Raw genomic sequence first — 25,091 nt, forward strand, 5'->3', positions numbered from 1 at the left:
GACATGAGAGACACGTTTTCAATGTCCGACACTTCTTATTAGGCGTTTAATTATAAGAAAAATAATTATTGACTTAAATACTTAAATCGACAGTTTTGCACAATTTAAACACTTAGAAAAAATACTTCAATGCAGTTAGACACACATTGATATGATTAAAAAATTATTAATTTTTTAACTTTTGAGGCTTAAAATATAGTATAAAATATAAACAAAAATAATGTCTCTCATTTCTTCTAAAGTTTGTTATCATAAGAAAAATATAGATGATTGGTTTAAAATAAATAAATATATCATTAATTTAGATATTTTGTTATATGCTACTCATATCTCATTTCATTAGAATCTCTGTGTGTATATGTGGTATGCACATATCTTATATTTTAGACATTATTAACCTTGTTGGAGTGTTTATGTCAAGTTTGATGTCCTTATCAGAGATCATCCTTCATATATCAAAAATATGCAATTTATTGTGTTCTTTATGAATAAATTTAGACACGAGATTAAGGGATTAACAATAGTTCGGTATGAAGAGAAAGAAATTAGAAAACAGAAAAAAGAAGTGTCTCACACGTTAAACAATAAGCATGTGTTTGGATCAACGTCAAACACCCATGGTCAATCATGCTTCAACGTCAATTTGCATGGACAATCTCAACTTATGTGGTAAGCAACTTAATGAAAAATTCAAGTTTGCTAAACGAAACATTCAATCATGAAGTTATAGAAGAAACAACCTATATTTTACTAGTTTTAGTTGTAACTTATGCATATTGTTAATTGATTGCATATGTTAGTTCACTTTCTGATTATCCTAGTCTCCTATCCCGGTTACATTTTTACCACCAATATTACTGTCACCATCAACGTTTAATCCACAACTACCAAAGCATGGTCTCAACACATGAGAATTCCAAATAATACAGTTAAAAAGAACAAAGTGAATATTATATGAGCAGTTTAAGTAACTGGACTGAGAAGGAAATTTGAACTATTTATCAGTACATTCTTATATAAAATTTATTTTCAATCACCAACTAAAAACATCTTTTCTTTTCTTTTCTTTTTTGAAATGAGAATTATGAATTTCATTGAAAGATCACAAGAGCATTATAAAAGGCTCCCACGTCACAACATTCTACACCAAAAGAAAGTTGGGGTGGAACATCCTCCACCCAGACTTGATCAACCAAAACAAAGGCTAACTAAGCTAAAGAATCAGCAACAATGTTTCCTATCTTCTTTGTATGTACCAAAGCAACAGTGTCTATATGTGTTGTTATGTCTCTACAATCCTGCAAAATTGCATCTAGATATGTACAATCCTTTGAGCTAGCATTCCTCCAAGCACTTGCAATCTCCCTGCAGTCAGTTTCAAAAAAGACATTCTGCAGCAGAAGTTGGTTCGCCATCTGGATACTCCATTTGAAAGCTAGGTACTCAGCAATCTGGGGGCTATAGCACTGATCTTCCAAGCGAGTTGCAGATGCAAGGACCTCACCCTTATGATTGCGGAACACAAGGCCGAACCCCATCCCTTTACCAATCTTTATCGAGGCATCAAAATTTGCATTGATCATTCCCTCTGGAGGTGGCTCTGATCATCTTCCAAGGTATTGGGGAGTTTGGTGTGCGACTCTGATCATCTTCCCTCCAGATGTTTTTTTCCAGACAGGCATCTTTCAATGCCTAATTCCTCCAGCTTTTTCCATAGTCCAACCATCTTTGTCACAAGTTCATGACACAGCCCATTTGCAATTTGCATGCAACTACCCAGTAGAGAAATACTTCTTGGAGATGAGTCCTCAACCTAGTGGGAAAAAAATCAAGATCTGCGAAAGCCAGAGAGACTAAGGTAAAAGTTTAATGCTTCAAAGTCAACCATCCTTCAGCTCAAAAGAGGGGTAGAAAGAAGGAAATGCCAGAAGGAACAAAAAATCCAACTCAATCAACTTATTTCAACATGAATAAAAAAAATACTTACATTTAATAACCATAAACAGGGGACACTTTGGTGAATTCAAGCCTAAAGCAGCAATCAGCATGCAATTCATCGCCATTCCTCTTGAAAGACAACATTATGACAGCTCTTGGATTCTGAGTATTGTGACAGCAGCCAACCTATATGTATACCAAGGGCAGTAAATTATAACAGCAGAAGAACCAATCACAGATGACATAAATGCTACAAAATATACAAAATAATGTTCAACACAATAGATGATTCACTAGCATTCTTGTAACACGCTTACTCTACTCTTGGAAGTTACAGAAAGCCATTCTATTGCAAATGTGTTTGGCCTATATAGCGTTTAGTAAAAAATACATGTTGCCACTTATTAAGTAATTTCAAGGGCAAAAAATATAAAATCGGCCAGAGTCTAAATCAATTGTCAAAAGTTTGTCATCAACACAACACAACCATTGTTCAAGTGTTGCTTTAGAAAATTATAAGTTAGTTGCTCCATGGAAGTTCACAGGTGACAGGTCTAGCTCATCAAAATGTCCATGTTTTAAAAAAACATCAAGATAAAACAGCTCTTATAATCCAATATAAGAAAGAAACCATTTTCCATTCATTTATAGCACGTTAATGTGCTAACTTGCAAACCAATTGAAAACAATCACAATGAAACCATATATAATCCAACCATCCAAGACCTACAAGTGTTCAAAATTATCAGAATTATGTTAAAACTCCCAAGCAAATCAAGTTTCTAAGGTAAACCGAGCCATGACTAATTATAATAATAATCTTGGCCAAATGTTCAGTTCCTCAAAGCCAAGAACCCTCCAGATTCAGGGTTTTTAAACCAATACATGAAAAAACTAGAAATCACCTAGTATATAGAACGTATAACTAGAAATCACTAAGTATATCAAGTATAATCAAAATCAGAATCTTCAAATTAATGAAAGGTAGAATAAAGGCATAACATTTCAGTAGGCACTGGAAACAACATAGTCAGAGTCAATGGAGAGAAATGACTATCCACTTAGATTTCAAAAAAAAAATCAGGAAAAAATTACAGTTCAAAGCAGCCATTTCCCTCATCAAAATGCAGATTAAAATTTTCCCCATGAATTCACAATTTGTAAAGAAAACATAGAGATGAAAAATTTAAGTTTATGGAATGAAAAAAGAAGGCCAGATGATTTGTTCATAATGTGTCTTCTGTAATATTTCCAGGTATTCAGGTTTCTTATTCTACATTTCTTAACCAATAAAATTTTATTTCTTTTTCATGTTTAATAAAGCCTATTTTATGGGGATGTTACGATTCTTGAGTCCATATCATTTATTGTATGGAAAAAAAGGTGTCTAATAAATAACAGTTGGAAAGAAAATGCAATCATGACACTATCACAAACAGGCAGTTGTCTTTTGCTAAAAAAACTACTTTACACAATTAGCTAAAGAAAAATATTCCGTTAGTTCTTTTACTTTTTGGCATAGAAGCCCTATTTTAACCACGGCACATATCACCACTAGATGAAAACCACATTTAACAGAAAACAAATAAAGTATGAAACAAATTGCATCACTTATTGTAAGTATATATAGTCTATTTTTGGTACAGTAAGTATATATAGATTAATAAACTGAAAAATATTATAAAAAAAACATTGTATGGTTTGTTGCAGGGGAAACCACACTAATGTTTGAAAAGGAATAAATACAGAAAAATAAAGGTCCGATTATATCTTCAAGATGTGTTCACCAGAATTATTGCTGTAGTCTGTAACTGAAGTCCTTTCCGGGCAACAATTATAATTTAAGCAACAAACCCAAATTAAAAAAAAAAGAGTAAAGTTTACGCACATTTACCATTTCTATTAGCAGACCTTATAATGGCTCAGTGTTGAGTCCAACAGGTTCCTTGATAGTTGATAGGTGAAAGTACAGACAGAAGAGTAAAGTTTAGCAATGACAGGCACTAGTTATGTATTGGAGCCAAAAGGCAAACAAGCTGCTTATGGTCCATATTATATAACTGCCTTTTATACATGATCCAGCATTTGAGATGATTCTGTTCCTACTTCTGTTGCTGTCCCTTTGACCAATAACTTGAATTCTCCACTATGGATATCATAGTTCCCAATCTCATCAGCCTTCTGATATAGCATTAACTACTGACTCAGGATTCAGTCCTGTGACTCCAAACCATGGTGCAACTTATCAGAAACAAAATGGAAATGTCAAATGAAAACAATACCTTGAATGAGCTTTTGCTGTCTTGTGCTTGGAACAAAATTTTATGATAAGGTTAAAAATCACAAATTATCATTATTTATACAATATATTTTAGGCTAGTTTTTCCCCTTCATTTTAAGCATTTGTCCTTTTCAGTCGGTCAGTGAAGCAACCAGACAGAGGGTTAGGAAATCACTTTTGCAATACCATAAACTAATACCCCTATTTACAAATAAACTTAGATCCTGTGCTAGTACTACTAATAAGCCCAAGCCATTGGACAATAAGACTAATTAACCCCAATATCTCCCAACAGTGAGGACTGGGAACAGCAGAGCACATCCAGATTAACCAAATAAAATTGAAAGGCAAAGAATAAAAGCACACAAGCCAACAATTATAGGCACTTACACAGAATAAATTTAGTGATGCAAAAGGCAATAGATTTGATAAAAAAAATGAAAATTCAAATGGATGTCATGCCAAAATTGTATAACAAAGAAGTCTTGAATTTATATAATAACTAAAGAGTGACATTAATCCTTCAGGTAATATATTAAAGCTCGATTTCAATTTGACCTGTTTCATTATATTTAAGTTTGAGTACCATAAGAATGGTAAACCATTATACATGTATATAAACTTTAGAAGCATAACTATATATATTGAACAATTATGTACCTGCAGGTGTCATCAGTCATCCATGTGCTCTATTTGCTGGCACTACTGGGAGAGTAGTTCCTAAAATAAAAAGAATTCTTCATTTCTATCCCACATGTTCAGTTCATAGACTCTGTCAGGTCAGAAAGAAATTCTTTTGCTAATTGATTAGCTTTCTGCAGTTCCCCTTTGGCACAAAGTGCAGCCATTCTAGAATAATAGAAGTCAAAGCCATGCAGCTGGGATCTTGTCATATAACCACCATTACTTGTTATAAGATTCCTAACATCTTTGTCATCACAAGATCCAAGATTCAAACCACTTTGGCAAGAGGAAGGTAGAATGCTTGAAGATTTTGAACCAAAATCCTTCCATTCATAAATCTTCTGTTGTTTATGGAATCCTTGATAATAAGTGGACAACCTTTGAACAGGAAAAAGTAGGCATGCAATTTCATTGAGAACTGTAACAGCCTCTTGAACCCTTCCTTGCTCACACAAAGTGGCAAGGAAATCACTTATTGATTCAGTATCAACCTCCCTGTTGACTGTGTTAATTAACTCTACCACATTCTTGGACTGGAGCATTTCTCTCAAGACACTCCTGGCTTCTTCCATCCTTCCCTTGGTACATAGACCTCTTATAAAATACAAGAACCCAAAAAAATCAGGTGACATATCCTTCCTCTTGAACTTATAATAGAATTCAAGAGCTCCATGCATGTCGCCCTTTTGGCAATAACAATTAATTACAGCACTAATAGTCAGACTGTCAGGCTCAATATATTTTGTCTCCATATCATTTAGAAGCTCAAATGCCTTTTCTAGTTGACCAAACTTAGAAATTCCATCAAGTAATGAATTGTAAACTTGTACTTTTGGCTGAAAGCCCTTGAGGACCATTTTCCTAAAAACATGCTCTGCATCTAACAAAAATCCCTCCCTACATAGAGCATAAATAACTGTAGCAAAAGTTATTTCAGACGGTACCAAATTAAGTTTCTCTAATGAATCCAATAGCCGAAATGTTTCAATAAGATGTCCCTCATGGCACAATCCATTTATTATTGAAATATATACGACTATGTTCAAATTCATCCCCTTCTTTTCAACAAGTGCACAAAGATCCAATGCTTTATTGAGATATCCCCCCTTGCACAAGCCATCAATCAGCATACATGACTGGTAAATGATCTTGAGTCTCCGTGACAAGCCTATATGCATCTAAAGCTCTACTCTCCTTTATGAAAATCTTGAGAGTAGAGGCAAGAAAAGTGACTGTTGAAGAATTATTCACAGTTTTTCCAAGAAATATAAGGGCACTATTGACATCTTTCAGACAGAGGTAGCATGCAATTATTGTGTGTACCATTGGTTCTAGACCATAATCTTTCAGAAAGCAATTCAAAAGAGGCAAAATTTGCTCCCTATTCTTATTATTAAGATGCCCTCTCAAAATCGAATAATAAGAATTGCATGTGACATATAGGCCTTTCTTTTTCATCATCATCCACATATGATTTGCATCATCAAGTAATCCTCTTTGACATAAAAAAAAAAAGATGAAATCATTACATACTGCACTATATATGTCTGGTCCCAAACCTTCCATTCTGTAAATTAAATCTACAGCCTCTTTTGTATTGTTTTCTTCAAAAATTGTCTTCATTAACATCCTAAATGTACCTGGATCCAACTCAAGACCTTCATGATTGAGTTCAAGCAAAGCCTCAATGGCCATTTCTGTCATACCATTCTTGCAAAGGCCATTAATAATGGTATTGTAGCACGCAAGTGACAAGATTGAAGTCTTCCTAAATTCATCAAATACCTCAAGTGCCTCGTCAATTCTACCTACCTTGCAATACCCATCAATCATTGTGCATAAGTCACAGAATTCGGAACCAGATCCATTTCAGGCATTCCTTTGTAAAGTGCATAAACATCTTCAAATGCCCCCATCATAAACAGGGCTTTGATCAGCACATCACAACATCCATAGAAATTCCAGATTCTTCCAGTTGCCTCTTTGTTTGCAAAATCCCCGAAATGTTCTCTTCTGTATATCCATGCAGCAACGTGCTGTACGTAATCACATCCACAGCGACATGTTTTGATAACTCGTCCGCCTCGGATGTCCGCCTGTGCTTGCACAAACCATTCACAACAGCATTGTATGCAACAACACTGGGACCAATCCCACTCCTCTCCATCTCATCAAACAGACAAAACACCTTATCGAAATCCCCTCTCCTCCCAAACCCGTCAATCAAAATCACAAACACATATTCATCCCGCACAATTCCCAAACCTTTCATGCTCTCAAAAACATCAAATGCTTCCTCCAACGTACGCTTCTTACAATAAGCAGACATGATTGCACTATAAGTAACCTTATTAGGTCTATGCCCTTCTTTTATCATCTTGGCCAAGAAAGTAAACGACTTTTCCACATCACCAAGCTTGGAAAACCGACCCACAAGCACAGTATAGCTCACAAAATCATGACCTCCCTTCCCCACCATCTCCCTCATCCTCCCAAAAACCTCCCCTAAAACCCTCTCCTCAACATACCCACAAGCCCAAGCACTATACAAAATAACATCCAATCCCAACCCTTCCTTCTCCATCCACTGCACCAAACCACAAACCTCACCAACCCTCCCCATCTTACAAAGAGCCGCCACAAGAGCAGTGCAAGTCACCACATTTGGCCTCAACCTACCACACTCCGTAACATTCTTGAAAAACCCCAACGCAAGTTCCGGTTTTCCAATCCTACAAAACCCCGAAATCACAGAACTACAGTCAAAATCATCAAAAGAGTACCTAACTCCATCACCAGCCATCAACTCCAGCGCCTCAATGGCCCTACCCATCAAGCCCTTCGAGCTCAATTTGTGAACCACTAAAGAAAAAGTGGAAGAAGAAGGAACCACACCACGGTCTTTTACGCAGCGTTGCAGAACAGAGAGTGCTTTCTCGGGGTCGTGGAGGCCTTGGATGAGGGAGTCCCACATCGAGGAGTGGGTGTGGGTGTGCATGAGTTGCTCTGCTTCTTCGAAATTTCGGGATTTGAGGAGTGGCCATGTAAGGAGGGAGAGGGTTGTGCCGTGGAGACACAGGTAGGAGACACAGGTAGGGGTGTATTAAAAGTCCCATCCAATTCAGATAAATTATATATAAGTGGGAAAGAATTTGGATTTTGTAGGATTGAATTAAGTTGAAGAGACATGATGACTTTTACTTTTTGCATTCTTTTTTTGTTTCCTGCACCCCCAGAAGGACTACAAAGACAAAATATCTCTTTACTCAAGCACCTCTATTCTAAAATGATCATTCTCCAAGATGACTTTATTCCATAAAAGTCATTTTGAATTAGATATTCTATAATAGTATTTTTATTTTTAGAATAGTTACTTTGGAATAAAATAAATAAAGTCAAAACTTATTTTGAAATAGGTATTTCTAAATATGAAAAATTATATACTAGAATAGGGTACTCTTCCAGACTAAAAATTCTAGAATAAGGCGGAAAAATGTTGGACGCCCAACCTCGACATAACTAGAGTAGGTAAAAATACAATGCACATTTAGGTTATGCATTTCATTCATTCACTCACTCCTAACAATCATTTTCTCTATGTTATAATATTTTTTGCCCAGTCGCCCCTCCAACTCCATCATTGTCACCCTCTCCAACTCCATCATTGTCGCCTTCCTTGCCCAGCCTCACTGCAATCCTATTGTTGATGGTGGTAGAAGAGGTGGTGCACTTGGCATGGTGGTGGAGAGGTGGAGCATGCACACAATGCAAAGGTGGGATAAAGGCATGCGACACAATGTGATGGTGGGTGGTTGTAGAGTGTGCAAGGGGGTCTAGGCGACACGTGTGTGCGGATTAGGGAGTGTTTAGAGGGGATGTGTTGGTGAGGGTTTCTATGGGGACATTGAAGATGCTGAAGCATATGAGTGAGAGAGGGAAGTAAAGGTAACAAAAGGTTATTTTTGTCTTTTTTGGTACAGGAAGCAAAAAAGGAGGTGCATGAAGAAATTCCTCATGATGCTTCCACCACACACTTCCATTGGGCCTAGCCTAATATTGTCCAATCCTCTACATACACGGTCCATTCCAACACCTAGGCTAACAACATATTCTTTTATACAATTGTTATATGGACTCTCCCTTCCTACTAATACCCTCCTCTTTTAATTTTTCATTCCAATTATACCTAAGCACATATACTCCCTTGATCATCGGAAAAGCTTCTCTAGCCCAATCTTACCCGTATTCTATATAGGTTGTACTTTTTTGGCTCAATCTAGCTTGTTGGTGAGTTAAGTCGACATGAATCGTGTTATTTTGCTTTTTTTTAAAAAAAATTATATAAATTAAATTAATGTCAGATTAAAATATGTCTGATTCATTCTGGGCTTATAATTTTTTAGCTATGCTAAAGTGGATCAATCGAGATTGATTTGTTTCTCTTTAGGTCATCTTTTCTTTGACTCATCCAAACAAGCATATTCATCGTGTTGGACCATTTTGAAAACTCTAATTTTTATTATTAACTTGAATTTATTGAGATCATAAATTTACATTAGTGTTAATCTTTATTTTATATGTTTCTACTTATGATTTTATAGTTTTCAATAATATTATAGTATAAAAAATGTGATACAAGAGATGTTAGTAATGAACTAATAATTTGTATTTTTGATTATTTTAGAGTAAAAAAAATACTCAATTACCCTAAATTTTATTCCTTATATAAATTAACTTGGAAGTTGGAACTTTTTCTTCATTAGTTTGATTATTTCTTTGCTAATAACATTTGATTTGTTAAATTCAATATGACTATGAGAAAATAGAGAGAAAGTAGAGAATGTGGGTTTAAAGAGAATGATTATTGTATGTATTCATTCCAAGAGCAATAGCCTATTTATAGATGCAAGAGGTAATTGAAGAGTTACAATAGATAAATACAAATAAAGATAAAGGAAGATAATGACATCCATAAGAGATTATTCATAACACTCCCCTTTGGATGTCCATTTCTCATAATGTGTCTCATTAAAATCTTATTAGGAAAAATCCTATGGGATAAAAAGCTAGTGAAGAAAAAAGAGTACATCAAACTTTGTCAGCAAAACCCAATTGGATAAAACTGTGGCTAAGGAAAAAAGAGTACATAACATATTATTTCTCCTCTCATGTGGACAATTATCTTTAAGACGATGAAGTTCAATCTTGTTAACCAATTGCTCAAAAGTCTTCTGAACATTTATATCATCATTCTTTTAGAGATCATGGGTGAAAAAGAACTTTGATAAAACATGCTTTATTTGATCTCCTTTGATGTATCATTCTTTCAACTGAGTAATACATGTAACATTGTCTTCACATGTGATTGTCGATATCATTTTTCCTCATGTTGAGCTAAAATTTCTGCATGGTTAGCTAATGCGCCTATTTTGGCTTGTTTCACATATTTTCATGGAATTGTTGTAACACTTCATGTACACTTATGATATATCATTATGGGGATCTAACAAATAACCTCTAAAGTAACAAAGTACATGCCTAAATGTCTTCATATTGGTGACTAATTATATTATGCTATTAAATTATGGTGGAGTACAAGTGTGAGGTGAAGTTCCACATCGAGTAGAAGTGGAAAATTCATAATCCATTCTCCATACATACTAGGGCTTATTTGGTGTCATATGGAACGAACACCTAGAATCCATAATCCATTCTCCATTAGATTTCACAGGGCCTACCATTAAAGCTTCTACAAATTCATAACCATCTTGGACTATCACTGCATTTCCTCCTTCCTTTGATCTATGAGAATTGTAACCATTCGTCTTTTTGGACAAAATCTTCAAGTGTGACCTTCCTTTTTGCAGTGGTAACATCTTATATTAGGCACATTTCAACTATTTCCAGATTGCGGCTTTGATTTCTTCTTCTCAAGATGGTTGTCTTTCTTGGTTCATTTTCCTCGGACTATTAAACCTTCACCACTCACAGAAGCCTTTTGCTCATTTCTTTCATTCAATTCCTTTGAGTTCAGGGCTAATTGAACCTCTACCAGGGACAAAGATTCTCTCCCATATAAGAGAGTTTCTTTAAAATGAGAGAAAGACTTTGGTAAAGCACATAATAGTAAGAGGGCTTGATCTTCGTCATCAATAGTCACATCTATATTTTCTAGATCAAGAATCAGTTTATTGAAGACATCCAATTGAGATTTCACGGTTCTATCTTCTTGCACCTTGAATGAGTATAAGGCTTGTTTAAGATAAAGATGATTTATTAAAAATTTGGTCATGTACAAACCTTCTAGTTTTGATCAAATTCAAGCTGCTATCTTCTCTTTCGAGACTTGTCTTAGTACTTTGTCTCCAAGACTCAAGATGATTACAATGTGAGCCTTATCCATAAGATCTTCTTATCCCTTTCCTCCAGCTTTGCATCAAGAGAGGTTTCACCTTGCAAAGCTTTTTCAAGACCCTGATGAACAAGCAATGCTCTCATTTCAATTGCCATAAGCCAAAATCATTTTGGCCTATGAATTTTTCAACCTCATACTTGCAGACGCCATGACTGATCGTTCCATGCTCACCACACCAATTTGTTGTGCAAAGTATCATAGAAAAGATACACAGAAAAAATCAGAATTTCTTTTCTCAGGATGAATTTCAGATTACAAAGAATTTTCTAGAGAGAATTGAAAAGAATCACTCTCAATCTAAAGAGTAGTTGACCTAATTATACTAATTTTTACAAATGAACAACTCACTAACTTTAGTAGTTTGTTACAATTGTTTTAACTACCAACTTAAATTTGTTAGTTATGTAGATCAACTTATCAACATGTTCAAATTTGGAGGGAACACAATGAGCTCCAAATGTAATATGCAACATGTGGTATCATTGTCCATTATAGTGGCTGAATTTATTGTTGTGATAAAGGCAATAAAAGATGAAAGATGGATGAAAGAATGGTCACAAAGCTACGAGTAAAAGAAGCAAATGTAAGGACTTATAGAGACCATGAGAGTGGTATTCATTTGGTAAAAAATCAAGTATATCATGAACGAACTAAACACACAGATGTGTGGCTTTATTTTGTTTGGGAGGTAATTTCCAAGAAAAAAGTGACCTTGGAAAAGGTGTGCACAAGTGATAATCCAATTTCACAAAGGTTTTGCCCAGTGAGAAATTCAAGCGAAGGTTTTGCCCAGCGAGAAATTCAAGCATTGTCTTAGAATTCTTCAAGTGATGAAAAGTAAATTCAAGCTAAGGTGGAGAATTGTTAGATAAGTGACTTTTGACTTTAGCCACAATTATTGTTACACGTGACTAATAGCTTGTACACGTGTCTTACTAGTCTAAGTCATTGTTTGAGTTATAACCAAACTGTGATTAATGTATATAAAAGGATACAGTGAGTTACAAGTTAATGGGTTGTTGTACATTTCTAATTCAATCAATAGAGAGAGTTTTCTACACAATCTTCTCTGATTTTAGTTCTTTTAGTTTTGAGTTACTTTCAGATCTGTTCATAACATAATATCAATATATAATTAGTATCTTTTGAGCGAGAAACTATTAAACGTTTTATAAAACTATGATTTGACCAATCTATATGTTTTACGTAACACATAATTGAATCTTTTTAACTTTTTTCATTAAACTGAAAAACCCAATTATGTGCATGTAAGGGTTGTTTGGGATCATGATCATGTACGGTCCGTTTGATTTGCAAAACAAGTGTAGTACCATGGACAACACAACTTAGATGATGATAGACAAGTCAAAACCTTTATTTATTGTTACTCAATAAATTATGGGAAAACTTTTATTTCAAGTATAAGTTATTTAAAAGTACAAAACTCAATAATTCAATAAACAAGTTATAAGGAAAAAAAAATACTGCAATTAAGGAGAGGGTGGGAAAGCCCCAATAAAGGTCATTCTATGGTAATAACATACCACATTCAATTCAACGTTTTCCCACTGGGAACAGGCACAACATCGCCACTCTTCTCACCTCACGTCAAATTCCTAGATCAAAGATTTTCAAATCCATCATATTTTCAACAATGTTTTCTTTTTGGTCTCAGGTGCTGGAACGACAAAACAAATATAATAAAAAAAGAAAATGAGTAATCAATAAACACGAATCCTTACCTGATGAAGAAATGTATTGTGTGCCACGAGTGTACGTTATGAAGGAATTAACCTCCGTTTGACTTACGATTGGCATTGGAAAATAATTTGGATGTTGAAAATTGATTTTGTTTACATCAAATAATGTTTGGAGTATTTTTCTTTTCCATTTTCAAAGTTCATTTTGCGTTGAATGGAATTAAAATTAATTTTGAAAAAATAATAAAAAAATATTAATTGTTTTATTTATCGTGAAGAATTAAACCATTTTTTTGCGTAGGGGAAAATTTTACATAAAAAGCGTCACAAAATAGCTTAATTTTGAGAAAAATCACTTGTTCGTGCTTTGGTACGAAAATCATTTCCGTACTAAATAGTATTTTCCTTTTGTAAATTGGGAGGTAAATTTCACCGGGACAAAATTTGGGACATTGTAAAACTTTAGAGGCAAGAAATATAATTAAGCCTAGATATAAAACAAATCAAAAGATATGTTTATATATTTATCTCTTTTGTAGACATAAATATGTTTTTAGGTTTTCAATTAATTTTAAAATTTTATCATTTTTTAACAAAAATCAATGTATCATTAAAATTAAAAATATGTAGTGTAAATGTTAAAGGAGTATTTTTATGAAAATAAATAATAATATTAAATAAATGGTAAATGATAAATTTATTAAAATAATAATAATAAATTATAAGTTCAAACGTTACTTAAATACCATCTAAAATAAAATTATAAACTAATGAAATAAATTCGTTTATTAAATACTTTTATTTTAATTAAACAATCTTATAAAGCAATCGAGCAAATTTAAGTACATCGTACGAAAAAAGAGAAAGGACAACCGTACATTATCCCTCCATAAAAAAAAGTGAATTTAATTGTACCAATAAAAAAAAAAGTGTGTAACTAACTACTGTATACAGAGAGAGAAAATATTTTATATTATTATTTCATTACATATTATTCGTAACATAGTTTTTTTAAAACAATTGTTGTATAAATAAATAAGTTTTTCAATATGATGATTTATGATTAAATAATTGTATAAAATTATTTTCACTATTTATTCATAGTCTTTTTTTTCAAATAAAAGAAAACTAGATAATAGCATAATTACAAAACCTGTTGGAACTCACACTATTTATCATGTTCAGAGCACATGCCGGCACTGTAGGCTGTGTAATAATGATAGTATAAAAAAAAAAATCAGCATGCTTAAGTTATCTGATGCTTAGCAATTTGCATACAAGGTGCAATTTCTTTTTCAGAGATGTTTGCGGGTATAATTGCGATATGTATTATAAAATAATGAACGCGTACGTCTTACTCTAAAGTACTAAGTAAGATAAATGCATTCAAAAATCAAAATAAGATTACCTACACATACATCTAAGCATGAACTTAGCACAAAATAGAAGGCAACACGGCAACATCAAGATAGATAACTGGCATAAAACCAAAAGGCTCAGTCACTATTAATAGAACTAATAAGTGATTTGGTCTGAATATTATTGGGTTCTATAAAAATTTGTCAAAAGTGATTAGGCAAATTTTTTAATGAAAATTAATCATCAATAAAATTAGTGATACCCGTATCATTTATAAAAAGTTGACAGTAGAAAGTTTGTGTTTCTTATACTTGTCAAGACTTTGTGTTCTAAGTCCACTTTAATGTCTATTTCCATCACATTCAAAGGGGCCAACCATATACTATTGGCAATGCTTCTGACACTAACCTCACGGCCAAGACATTTCCATTTCATCCAAAAATAAAATCAAAATCAAATGCTAATTATGCCATTATAGCCTTGTAATTGTTGAATTTACATCTCCATGTATGATTATAAATAGTAATTTGGCTTTAGTTTGAATGTTTCAACGGTTCAAGCTTGCATCATCTTTTAGCATAGAAAAAGGCAGGTCCATTTGGTCAATTACCCATTTCATACGGTTGGGTTAGAAATTATGGTGTTTGAAAGAATAGAATTGGGTGCTTTCTGATTATTGTTGAACTTGGTCATTGCACTACTACAGAATTTCTCACTTAAACTAACATAAATAAATATGCCTTTATTGGCCACATGAGGCTTCAGCTTTGTGTTTCCAAGCATAAGCACTTTCATTAAATAGCCACCCTTTCGTGTCCTTGAAGTTGAATCCACAAGTAGATAAACACAAGGAACCAGTCAGAAAATTCACTGCTTAGCTAACCAAAACCATCCATTTCATTTCTATATGTCTGCTGAGGCATAAAAAAAACTAGAAACTTATCCAACCACGCATCAATAAACAAATCCTAGTTGTCTATTGTATATGGTTAATTGATTAATTGATATAGTCATATACATAAGTATACTACAACCTTAGTAGCAATACCCTTTCATTGTGCATCATTTACAAAGAAAAAAGCACACATGGGAGGTTGTTTTTCTTCTAAGCCATCCTTCACAATCAACAATGTTCGTTTGGTTCATCTGAGTGGCTATGTGGAGGATTTTGAGAATCCAATTTCAGTGAGCCAAGTCACAGGCACCCCTCCAAAGCACTTCGTTTGTACCTCAGTTCAGCTTCTTTCCTCTTGCTCAAAGCCATTGAATGGAGACACACAACTCCAACCAGGGAATGTGTACTTCATGCTACCATACTCAATCCTTCAAGCTGATGTTTCTCCTGTGGACTTGGCTTCCCTTGCTAAGAGGCTCACTGCAATAGCCAAAACTAGAAGCAGGAGGCTTGAGGGCAAAAAGTCTTCTTCCCTCAAAGATGGTTCCTTTTCAAGCAATGTTTGGAGTTCACCTTCAAGGAGTCCTGGCAGGCTTGGTGGTGTGGTTGAGCAAATTGGCATGCCATATGGAGGGCCAAGCCCGTGTCGAGTGCGTCCGTGGAAGCCTATCTTGGACACCATCAGAGAGAAGTCTTTCAATCGGAGAAGCGAGTCAGATTTGCAAGAACACAATTGATGTTTCAAAGACCTTGGATTGAGGTAGCACTAGAAAGGAAGAAGGCATGTTAGGTGGTTTGGTGTATCTTTTTTTACTAGGGAAAAAAAGTGAAATTTGAGACAATTGCTCTTGAAAATTTATTGTGTATAGTTCTTCTATTTTGTATTTATGAATGTTCCTCAAGGCATGATCCAAATGATTAAGCACTAGGTATTTCAGTTTGCAGATTTCATAAACAATCTTTGATCTAAGCAACCTAATGGGTATTTCAAATATGTGTCTTATAATTAAAATTAATGAAGCAGTCACATAAAGAGAAATTTTTGCTAGTAGATTGTAGATTAGGATATGCAGCACAAACTTTTTATAGTATTTTAACAACTGATGATAATTTTGTAGTCCAAATGAAGGGAAAGGAAGGGGATTAAATTCAATATTTCGTTGAGTCTGGTAGCCAAACTTGTATTCTACAGATAATTTCTTCCTTCTGAGCACCAACCCAATAAGGGGCCTAATACCAGATAGATTTTCGTTGTTCTTGTTTTTAGGAAGGTTGACCAAGCAAATGATGTCTTTGACAACAACTTTCACATGCCTAATTTTATAAAATAGTACTAATAATGTAGTAGTGGAACTAGTGGCAAATATAAACTATATAGCAAATTACAAGGTGACAATAGGAGATGCCGGGACCCACTTTTGAATAGGTGAACAGTCCCAGATCCCTTCTTTGCTTTGAGACAGAATAAAATGCTTAGGAACCCAAGTTTCTCCTTTTGATTCTCTCTCTCTCAAGAGCTCCCTCTGTCTTTCCTCCACAGCTTTCTTTGCTTCTCTTGCTTTTTCCCAGTCTTTGCTTAGAATGGCTTGGCTCAACTCACTCCAAATAAGAGCTGATTCAGTTAGCCACACACTCTGATGAAATACACACAAGAAAAATCTTAGATTAACTTTAGGAACACTAGAAAACTCATCCATATATTGCCTAAAAGTATGCTTTGTCATTGAGCTAACATATGCATGAAACATCATGATTGCCGGCACACTACTTTTCATTTTTTTAAACATTTTTACTTTGATTGGAACTGAAGGAATCAAAATCTGTGTGAAGGAAGACAAAATTTGATTTGATTGATTTTGAAAATAATAGTTTCTTCTGCTATAATGTGCTTGGATTTTGGTAGAACTGATAGTGTGCATATGAAAAATCTAGAGCTAAATATTAGAAATGATTTCAGTCTCACACTTTCGTTCATATCAAACATACACACAACATTAATACAAGAGTGGTGTGGTATATTACTCAAGATACTGCATGTGTTACTTCATAAAGGAAAATAAGATCTCCTTTTGACACTATCAACTTCGTGGAGGGAAAAATAGGAGATGTATCCCTTAATTTTAATAATCTAACCATTATTTTAATATTTTCTCAATGGTCATGCACTTATATGTGTGTTGTGTATATCATTTATTACCTCTGCATCCTTCAAAGTAGGAGCTTGAAGCCCTGAAATGACTTCTTTGGCATCATATATCACTCTTATTTCTCCACTTCTTGTTTCCTTTAGTGTTACGGTACTGCATAATGTTATGAGATTTGGAACATAGCATCATCAGAATATTAGAAAGGACCAATTAGTTACTGCTTGTTAAGTAATGTAAGATAAGGTAATGCTTTTCACTTTTCAGGTAGACAATCAAAACTATCAAAGTTAGATACCTATCCCAGTGACCATTAACTTCATGCAGAATCTTCAATGAAGATGAATCAATGATCTTCCCTTTTATCAATCTTTTACTCCCTCCAAATCCAAAGAAAGATTGACTAGTGTAGCATAATTCAGCCACAAGGCCTGTTTCTATGCACTTGATATTTACATTGCCAACCCAATCAATTCCAGGCACTGGAAGAATTTTGATCAAGAGGTGAGGAGAATTCATTTCATATGTCTCTCCATGATTGATGAGCTTCAGCTGCCGTTTCCCATGCACCTGAGCTTCCACTGAAGTACCTGCATATTTGATTGTTTATACATGTGACAGAACATTTAGAGTATACATGTTCCAACTCAATTAGGAATATAATAAGGGGAAAAATAGAAGAGCAGACACTACCCATATATTTGCATACAAATTTATCAAAAGTAGTAATTCATGTAAAACTTTAGAACAAATTACATTAACACCCCCAAAGTTTTTTTTAATTACTCACTATCCCTCCTTGTTTAATGTTCACAAAAACCTCCCTTATAGGGGGTGTTATTGTAATACATAAGGGAGTTTTAGTATAATGTTTTCAAACATTAATAAGGGTTGGTGTACTATATAAGAGGTGTCAGTGTAATGTTTTTAAACATAAAGCAGATTAGTGTAAGAAATAGAAAAAAGAGTGGTGCTATGTGTGATTCAAAAAAAGCTTAGAGGGTGGGAGTAATTTGCTCTTTATTTAATTCCACGACAGATATCATGTCAAAGAATTATACCATTGAACTTTGGAACAGGATACTGGCACCATATAATTTCTATATTTTCTTTCTCATCAGTTGCATGGAGGGCAGATACAGGAGGGTGGTGTGAAGCCTGCAAACAAATAAATAAAATAGCTATCCATGATATGTCATGATGACACATGAGAGGCTCAAAGATTATAACAACATAATGAAATAATCAAATGTAATCATTTTGTGACCACATTGAGCATGTAACAGAATGTAAAAGCATGTGCCTGCTCTAATAAGACATTAAGGTTTCCTTTGGAAACATGATGGGTCTCTCCAAGAGTGGGGTTGTAGGGAGCAACTCCAAAAATTGCTGGTCGTGTGGTGGATATGCTCCATGCTACAACAAATATGAGCCTTTCAAGTGGACTCTGCCCAGTGTTACACCTGCTTAGCAAATCTGAAGTTGAGGAATATATAGATTCTCCATAGCACTGAAGTTGTGACTTAGGGAAGTTGAATTGAGGAGGCAGCTGCATGTAGGAAGGAATAAAAGAATGTTATTTATTTTTTGCTTAAACATATTTTTGTTACTTCAAAGTTGGACTCTATCTTTTTTAGTCTCTCAAATTTGGCTTAAACATGTTTTCATAAAATTTACTTTTTTTTATTTCTCAAATTTGCAAAATGCTTCTTGTTAGTCCTTCATGACTAATTTTTTTTTGGTGATTTGAATGTATTATTTGTGGTGGGTTTTTTTCAGTGCAAAACTAAAAAAGCATTTTGCAAAATTGAGGATTAAAAAAATGCAAGCTTTAGTTAGGGGGAGGACGATAGACCCCCAAAATTTGAGGGATTAAAACATATTTAAGGCTTTCCTTTTTATGGTACATAAGAAAGAAAAAAAGAATATAGGTTTATTTGAAAATATTTAATTTAAATATGTTTTTTCGTCCTTAATTATAAAATTAAAATATCTATTTTTTTAGTTCAAAGTAAGTTCATATATTCAAACTCGAACCTACGTATATAATTTTTTAAAATTATGTGAATAACTAATGTAAAAACATTACATTAGTTATAAAACCAAAATCATATGGTTAAAAAATGATATTCTTCTTAATTTTTTAATTTTCATACATACTTATAGGAAAATAAAATAAGAAAAAAATAATAAATTTCTTGTAAGCTCAAATTAACTTATTCACAGGTTAAAAACTAATTTTGAAAAAGCTAATATGAAAAAAAAATCAATTTTAAAAATTATAAATAGCCTCGTAAAAATAAATATTAAATTAACCTTGTATATTTTATGATATTAAACATTTAAAAAAAAATCATTTATTAAGCCAATATTTTTATTTTATTTTTCCAACTGTAAATGGGCGTTTAATGGTGGTGAAATGTAACTTGCCTGAAAGCGAGTGAGATCAGATCCTGGCCGCACATTCGTAAGCAGACTTAATATGCGCTGCAAAATATTTGGCGCACTATAAACCTCAGAATCTGATTCATTCCCATTTCCTAAAGAGAATGGCTTCGTCAGCACAATGTTTGTCTCACTCTCCTGCTCCTGCACCTCAACACCCAAAACTGCGTTGTTACCTTTAATAAGTGGATTTAAAATGAGATTAGGTGCCACTAAATTCATGTAATCACTATATAAATCCCAACCCTACGTCATTTATCAGAACAATTCCCCACCCTCATGGTTTATCTTCAAATCACATATTACACTGCATATAATAATGTCACTTAGAAAAAAATATTAATATATAACATACTATATTAGTAATATATAGCAATTTCTTGAAACAGAAATAATATATTACTAATATGGTTTTATAATGCAATTCTAATGGTTTATTATTATGAAATAAAAATTATATTACCAAAAACTGATCTAACGCACATGAGAATTTATTTTTAATCATACATCCAGAAAAAAATAACCTTAATTGCATAACAAGGACTTTAATATGCATAAAAAAGGACTTTAATTAATTTATTGCGTTTCTGGTTATACTTGCCCCACCGTATTTACCCGATTCATATGCAACTAGATTTCCACCAAGAAATCGACGAACACAAAAGACATAAGACACGACACGTCGACACAACTGGCTTATTTTTCAATGTTCTATGGGAGTTATTATTCTTAAAGGCGAAGGATAAATGGTACTAATAATAAATAAATTGTCCTTAATTTCCCACTAGCTAGTCAGCTGTTTTAATAATATGGGTATTGGGTAAAGTATTAGGTATTGAAATTTCACGTTTTTTTTTGTAATATGATTTCAGATCTTTTCCTATTATTGAATAACACACCACGTAATTATGTTGAAGAGAAGAATATATAATTTGATATCGAAACAAAGATTTTTCATAATTAATTAATTATAAGGCTCACTAATTATTATATGAGAAATTACAAATTTTGGTGCATCTTCTTTTTCATTTAAATATTCTCCTCCTAATCTAAAAGTAAAACTCACTAAGATGATGATTTTAAACATATTTTAGTCAATCAGGAAGAAAGTTGTTATTAATATTCCTCTTATTATATTTAATTATATTTAATAGAAAATGTGTTTTTTCTTCTTTCATAATCATAAATGTATATCATATTATAATTTTTCAAATCTGTCTAATATAAAATTTACATGGCTACACTTTATAAATAAAAAATTCCATGTTACACATGAAACTAAAACTACTAATTAAACTCTGGCTTATTTCTAAAAGAGACCCTTGAGGATTACTTCCATGGATTTCTCTCTATACTCAGTTAACACCAGGAAAATTTCCGATGAGGTCGGTGGATAATCATTAAATATCAATATAAGCGAAACTACAACTATTGTCATATTCTTCACTCAGCGTGAAATATACGAAAAGATGAAAAGGAATCAACAAAGTATGATATTCATATGCATATATATACGCGCGTACATGTATACATAACATATATACATACATTTTTTTCTTTCAGGATCAAATACATATATAAAAAAGAGAATAATAATCGTGATAACATGATAATCCATATGCATGTTCAAGGTAATAGTATAGAAGAATCCACTAATTAATATATGTATATATATATATATAAACATACCCGTGTTCTGTACTGAAACAAAAAAAGATTGCCGGAACGCTGCTTTGTGTTCTTAATCTGTTCCGGGCATCATATACATATATATATATATATAATGTGCAAAAAGGTGTAATATAGAAAGGAAACATGAAATTAAGAGAATCAGAGAAGGTGCGTACCATATTATCTGAAAACTAACGAGGGATATGTACGTGAAGATGAATGAATATATATGTTGGTCTTGCTTTGATCGGATTGTGAAAATAAATATATATGAAGAATTAAAGAAACTTTGCCGTTTGCTGCATATATAACGCAGGATTTTGGACAGCAGATCACAGTTGATGCTATTGCTGGCTTATAATCTTCATTTGTCAACTACGCTACCCCTTCTTCTTTGTTTGTATTTATACAAGGGAGAAGGGATACAGCCATACAGGCTTTTTGGAAATCAGTAATCCTGTTCAATGTACTTAAATTATTTTTTATTGAAAAGTTAATAAAAAAAAGAGATAAAGACTTTTTTTTTATACTTATATTTTTAAGAACAATTAATATGGAGAAAACTAAGAAGCACAATAATAAGGATTGAAGATAAAAAAATACATGGCAGATAATCAAGAAAGAAGATTAAAAAAAAAACTCAAAATGGAATTATATGAGGAGAGTTATTTAATGGAGTATAATGAAACTTATAGTATAGATTTGATACATACTAAGATACAATACAAGAAGAAGAGTGTAAAATTATAGAACTTTTAATTTTGACCATTATTTGATAGAGACAAGACAACGCAGGCAAAATAATGTGAAATTTATTGCAAATCCCATTTTAATATAAACTATTTCAATATTTGTATTAATTATTTTAATACAACAATATTAGTGGTGATGATGATGACAAAGACATCAATGATAATGATAATAATTGTGGTAACAATGATAATAACAAAAAATAACGACCATTACGATAGTGACAATAATTATAACAACGATGATGATAACAATAACAATGAAAACTTGGATAGTAAAAGTGATGGTGGTGATACCAAGTTGTGGTGGTGGTTGCAATAGCATAAACCTTGGAACAATCAAGGTTGTAATTATAATAATTGTCGTCTCAATGATGATGGCATAATAATGATGAAGATGGTAATGTAATGATAATGATAATGATAGTGATGGTGTGGTGAACTGATGATAACAAGAACAATCATCGAAGAAAGATAAGAGAGAAAAAATATAATTATTAAATAAGAAATAAAAGTAAATATTTTTATCTTTTGAGTATTTTATATTCAAGACAAAAAGTTATCACATAATTTACTGAGTAAAAAAAAAAATTAAGTTTGTGTTTTTCCATCATCACTTGAATTATGTTCCCTCCAAAAGATTATTGTTAAAGACTCCACATATTACAACTAATATTAATTTTTTGTTTGTTAATAAATAAAATATTAATTTTTGTTTGAAGTTTTGGTAGACTGTCTGTTTCCAAATAATAATAATAATAATAATAATAACGATTTACAGCAATAATTTCACAATTTAAAAGAGGAACAAAGTTATTAAATATATTAATAATTGTAACTTATCAAATTTTATAACAATTAATATGTGTTTATAATATAAAACGGTGTATATGCATTAATTTTTTGACACAGACCTTAATACAAACTTTATTCTTATTTTAATATATCTTAAGTTTTAACTTATTGGAGCAATAGATATTGAATTGGTTTGTTTAAATTTAATTATTTAAAAATTTTATTTTAATAAAATCAGTAATTTTTTATTTTCTAAGTATATTTGTCTAAATTATTTTTATTTAAAATAAATAATTTTCTGTATATTTTAAGAAGAAAATTCTATTTGCTTCTTAGAAATGTATTTTTTTCAAAAACTTTTATTTGAAAGTTTCTTTTTAAGTTTAAACATATTCCCCCATTATACTCAACTAAGAATTACTCTTCCCGTAAAAGAAGTGACAAAGCATTGCATAGTATATCCACACCAACTCCAAAACAATTAGCATTCGAACTTTATTTTCCCATTAAACTTGTCCTCAGTCCTCACATAAAAGCAGCCTTTATGTACACTAGATGTTTGATTTACTTCTATCTTGTAATTTACTTGTGAATCTGCATCTGTATCAGCAATTTCATGATATTCCTATACTCAGTTGGTTGGGCCTTCTTAATACACATATGAAGTTCAGAACGGGTTTGTCCTCGCTCATGGCTGGTCTCATTGCCGGGAGTTGCTAGGTGCACCAGTAACATTGCGCTGGTGCACCCAGCAATTATGTGAATGGGTAAAATTGTCCTTATTTAAAAAATGTGAATACCTTCATACGGAAGAAGGTTTTTCCATTGTTATTATTTTCAACTGCGGAAGAACCTTCTTTCGTGTCATCTTGTGGAAGAACTTCTTCCGCAGGAAGCCACGGAAGAAGGTTCTTCCACTGTTATTGTTGTTATTTTCAACTGCGGAAGAACTTTCTTCCGTGAGTTAATTTGTTTTTTTTATTTTTAAATTTTTGGATTATTTTGTATTTTCTATTTTTTATTTTACTATTACAAAATTTAATGATATTTAATTCGGGCTATTATTACAAAATAAAAAATATTTATTTAATATATATTAAATTTTGTAATAGTAAAAAAAAATTATGATAGTAAATATTTTTTATTTTTAAAAAAATATATAAATTAAATATTTTTTATTTAATTTGGGTTACTATTACAAAATTTAATGTATATTTAATTTTTGGATTACTATTACAAAATTTAATGTATTAAATATTTTTGTAATAGTAACTCAAATTAATGCATTAAATATTTTTTATTTAATTCGGGTTACTATTATAAAATTTAATGCATTAAATATTTTTGTAATAGTAACCCGAATTAAATATGCATTAAATATTTTTTATTTAATTCAGATTACTATTACAAAATTTAATGCATATTTAATTCGGGTTACTATTATAAAATAAAAAATATTTATTTAATATATATTAAATTTTTTAATAGTGTAAAATTTGTGAATTGTGATAGTAAATATTTTATATTTTTAAAAAAATATACGGATTAAATAATTCGTATAATTTATATCAAAATTAATTATCACAAAATTTATTATTTAAATTTACATGCGCATTAAATATGCATTAGAAATTATAGTGATATCTATAGTAATATTATTTATTTTATAACCTAATTGGTTCATTATCTCAGTTGGTTAGAGCGTTATGTTAATAACCTATATATTTTTTAATGTGTATATTTTTTAAAAATAAAAAATATTTACTATCACAAATTTTTTTTACTATTACAAAATTTAATATATATTAAATAAATATTTTTTATTTTGTAATAATAACCCGAATTAAATATGCATTAAATTTTGTAATAGTATAATACAAAATACAAAATAACATAGACAAATACAAAATAATCCAAAAATTTAAAAACCAAAAAATAAATTAACTCACGGAAGAAGGTTCTTCCGCAGTTGAAAATAACAACAGCAGAAGAACCTTCTTCCATGTGATCTCGCG

The 25,091-nt window shown here is 32.1% G+C and overlaps 2 protein-coding genes and 1 pseudogene across 3 annotated transcripts; 1 reads left to right on the forward strand and 2 right to left on the reverse strand.

Moving 5' to 3' along the window:
- Positions 1-1,061: 1,061 nt before the first annotated feature.
- Positions 1,062-8,006, reverse strand: LOC114367906 (annotated as a pseudogene).
- A 7,181-nt stretch (positions 8,007-15,187) lies between these two features.
- Positions 15,188-16,230, forward strand: LOC114425567. The gene has a single exon (XM_028392511.1). The coding sequence runs from the start codon at positions 15,464-15,466 to the stop codon at positions 16,007-16,009; it is 546 nt and encodes a 181-aa protein (XP_028248312.1). The 5' UTR covers positions 15,188-15,463; the 3' UTR covers positions 16,010-16,230.
- A 131-nt stretch (positions 16,231-16,361) lies between these two features.
- Positions 16,362-21,958, reverse strand: LOC114425565 (oxysterol-binding protein-related protein 4B-like). 2 transcript variants are annotated; one of them, XM_028392509.1, is made up of 7 exons: positions 21,709-21,958; positions 19,847-20,011; positions 18,720-18,965; positions 18,478-18,574; positions 17,715-18,006; positions 17,470-17,572; positions 16,362-16,906 (listed from the first exon to the last, which is right to left on the reverse strand). In XM_028392509.1, exons 1-7 carry the CDS (start codon positions 21,709-21,711, stop codon positions 16,655-16,657), a joined length of 1,158 nt encoding a protein of 385 aa, XP_028248310.1. In that variant the 5' UTR covers positions 21,712-21,958; the 3' UTR covers positions 16,362-16,654. The 2 variants fall into 2 exon arrangements, with proteins under 2 accessions (XP_028248310.1, XP_028248311.1); XM_028392510.1 differs by having other exon boundaries at positions 19,847-20,005; positions 21,709-21,957.
- Positions 21,959-25,091: the final 3,133 nt, after the last annotated feature.

The sequence above is a fragment of the Glycine soja genome, chromosome 9 (genome assembly GCF_004193775.1).
Source record: "Glycine soja cultivar W05 chromosome 9, ASM419377v2, whole genome shotgun sequence".
Classification (NCBI taxonomy): domain Eukaryota; kingdom Viridiplantae; phylum Streptophyta; class Magnoliopsida; order Fabales; family Fabaceae; genus Glycine; species Glycine soja.

Bases quoted from the DNA above. Each gene is read 5' to 3' on its own strand.
- LOC114425567 (XM_028392511.1), top strand. From the start codon at position 15,464: ATGGGAGGTTGTTTTTCTTCTAAGCCATCCTTCACAATCAACAATGTT.
- LOC114425565 (XM_028392509.1), bottom strand. The intron at 18,575-18,719 runs GCACATGCTTTT...ATTTGTTTGCAG, and splicing joins TTAATGTCTTATTAGAGCAG to GCTTCACACCACCCTCCTGT. The intron at 18,007-18,477 runs GTATAATTCTTT...TCAAATATGCAG, and splicing joins TCCTGTTCCAAAGTTCAATG to GTACTTCAGTGGAAGCTCAG.